General features: G+C 43.7%; 1 protein-coding gene across 1 annotated transcript; it reads right to left on the bottom strand.

Annotated features, from left to right (window-relative positions):
* Positions 1-577: 577 nt before the first annotated feature.
* Positions 578-2,097, bottom strand: LOC141076225 (uncharacterized). The gene is made up of 5 exons (XM_073563582.1): positions 2,049-2,097; positions 1,319-1,488; positions 1,010-1,189; positions 804-927; positions 578-720 (listed from the first exon to the last, which is right to left on the bottom strand). The coding sequence occupies exons 1-5, from the start codon at positions 2,095-2,097 to the stop codon at positions 578-580; spliced, it is 666 nt and encodes a 221-aa protein (XP_073419683.1).
* Between the last annotated feature and the right edge of the window lie 822 nt (positions 2,098-2,919).

Genomic DNA, 2,919 nt, shown 5'->3' with positions numbered 1-2,919 from the left:
AGTAGACATCTAACTCTGTGTTCGGTGTGACTCTTTAAGCGTGCACTCGGCCTATATTGGGTCAGGTACAAGTAATCATATAGATCTCGCTTTAAGGGATCACCCTCACACTAATCCCAGGGGGTAGGAGGATCCTCCAGGTTGTAAGTTCTATAGAAAAGGGCTTTCACTGCCCAAAGTCATTTGAACAGTTTTGGGTGGAGGAGAATGTTGTGGTCTAGAGGCAAAATGGTGATCATGGTAATACGGCCGGACTACACCACCGATAAAGCAGCCACAGCCGGTGACTGAGAGGAATCTGTGACTTCTCTGCATTCAGTGGTTACTACTCACCTGGGTAGTCATATGTGGGAATCTTCTCTTTACACCGCTCATCATCTCTCACATATGTCTCTGTAGTATTAATATGGGTCAGATCTTCACCCTGAAACAAATATTGTAAAAGTCACCGACAGATGGAGAAGTCCCATCTATGATCAGCTCTAATCCTGCCATCTCCACCGTTCTCATTACACAAGTATAAAACATATAATACTGGTGGATAAAGCAAGACTGAGCACAAGACCTTCACAACCGTCTACACATCATAGGGGAGATCTCCTGACACCTTCTCTACATCTACCTGATGATCCTGAGGAGCACTGGGATCTTCTTGGTTACAGTCCTGTGGAAGAAGAGGATGGGGACATCTCTCTGGTGTTGTCCTCTTACTGGATAGATCTGGAGGAAACACATACAGGGACTGAATTCATTCTCTACATACAGATAATTATAGGCCGTGTGTATTTAGTCCTGTCTATTACCTGGTGATGTGAGGGGCTGGGGAACCTCCATTATGACGTCCTTGTACAGATCTCTGTGTCCTTCTAAATACTCCCACTCCTCCATGGAGAAATAGACAGCGACATCCTGACACCTTATAGGAACCTGACACATACAATGATACCGTCATCCCCCGATCCCTTCATAGTGTTACTGTATAATGTCCCAGCATTCCCAGCAGTGTCACCTCTCCAGTCAGCAGCTCAGTCATCTTGTAGGTGAGTTCTAGGATCTTCTGGTCATTGATGTCCTCATGGATCAGGGGGTGAGGTGGAGGCCCCGTGATTGGGCTCAGGGGTCTTCCACATCCATCAGACACAGGGTCCTGACAGCGATCACTAGAGGTCTTCTTCACCACTGTGTAATCCTGGTTATGGAGAGACACATTAATAAATCTCACTCCAGACATTCCCAGAGTCCTCACCTCTCCAGTTCTGTCCATCTGTTATTCCCATAGATAAGAATGATGTAATGTGACGTCATCAGAATCTCTCACCTCTCCAGTGAGACGGAAGAGGATCTCTAGGGTGAGGTGTAACATCCTCTCCGCCATCTTGTCTCTGTCCATATCCATCCTTGATGGGGAAATCAGGAAAATTCTCTTGTGTAGAAGATCTTCACTGAGAGGATCCGATATTGTAGAGACCTGAATGAGAAGAAGATGATCTGATGTAACATCATAAGAATCCTGTGTAATAATACAATGAGAGCAGCAATCTGCAGAGTCGGGAGATATGACTCTGCCAAACATATATATATACACATACACACACATATATACAGAATATATCTATATATATAATTTCACCATCAAAGAAAGTAAGGACTGCAGCACTCACCGATCCATATTGAAAGTCCGTAGTTTATTTGTAGCAAAAGTTTAAAACTTCATGGCCGGGAGGCTGAAGAAAGGAGTGAGTAAACTCTGATGACGGCCTATCAGCGCTTCCACGGGTCAGCTATACATAATATATATATCTATTTATATAATCGTCTAACTCTGTCTGTCTGTAACGGAAATCCCGCGTCGCTGATTGGTCGTGGCCGGCAGGCCGCAACCAATCAGCGACAGGCGCAGTGCGCAGGCGCAGTCCGGAATTTGAAGGACACACGCCACCGCTACCGTCGGGAGATCAGCGGCGCTAGGAGTCGGGAGACTCCTCTGGACCGTGGGTACCATAAACCTGTAAAAATAGAATTAAAGCAAAAAATAGTGATATACTCACCCTCCGACGGCCCCCGGAGCTCTCCCGCCTCTAACCACACAGCCGGCATCTTCCGTTCCCAGTAATGCTTTGCGAGAAAGACCGCTGATGACGTCGCAATCTCGCAAGCATCGCGCTCTCGAGAGTGACGTCATCTCCGGTAATTCGCGCTAAGCATAACTGGGAACGGAAGATGCCGGGAGCGTGGAGAGGAAAGAAAGAGTCCGGGGACCGTCGGAAGGTGAGAATAACCTTTTTTTAATTTTTTTTTATTCTTTTTTACATGCTATCTTTTACTATTGATGCTGCATAGGCATCATCAATAGTAAAAATCCACACTTGCGGACAAAAAAGAATATTACTCCTTCTTATCCAAAATGAAGCGAACCACAATTATATTAAAAACATGTAACTTTATTAAACAAAACAGAGATAATTGTCTGCTGTTTTTTTCCCCTTTTGGGGTAGGTTATCAGGAAACAATGAATATGTAGCCAATTTTAAATGTCTTTATTTTGTTTAATAAAGTTACATGTTGGTAATATAATTGTGGTTCGCTTCATTTTGGATAAGGAGTAATATTCTTTTTTACCCGCAAGTGTGGATTCATGTGTTGGAGTGCCTATTTAAATACTTGCAAAAAATTGTGGTTTCAATCAATAGTAAAAAGTTGATCACAATTGTCAAAAACACTATGCTTCACAAGTGTGACCAACCTGTCAATCACATTCCAAACGATGCTTCAAATCGTTTGGTATGCGCTCGAATTCCGTGTGTGAAAAATGCATGTTTTCTGCGGCAAAACGCATGCGAATTTGGCCATATTCTAGAATACCCGATGCGTTAGAATTGGGCCACCATTTAGTATATACATATATTCGTCTAATTCTGT

This window comes from Dendrobates tinctorius, unplaced genomic scaffold (genome assembly GCF_039654945.1).
Source record: "Dendrobates tinctorius isolate UK_male_01 unplaced genomic scaffold, ASM3965494v1 ptg000395l, whole genome shotgun sequence".
Taxonomy (NCBI): Eukaryota; Metazoa; Chordata; class Amphibia; order Anura; family Dendrobatidae; genus Dendrobates; species Dendrobates tinctorius.
The sequence above is the reverse complement of the archived record's forward strand: the minus strand, read 5'-3'. Positions and strand labels throughout refer to the sequence as shown.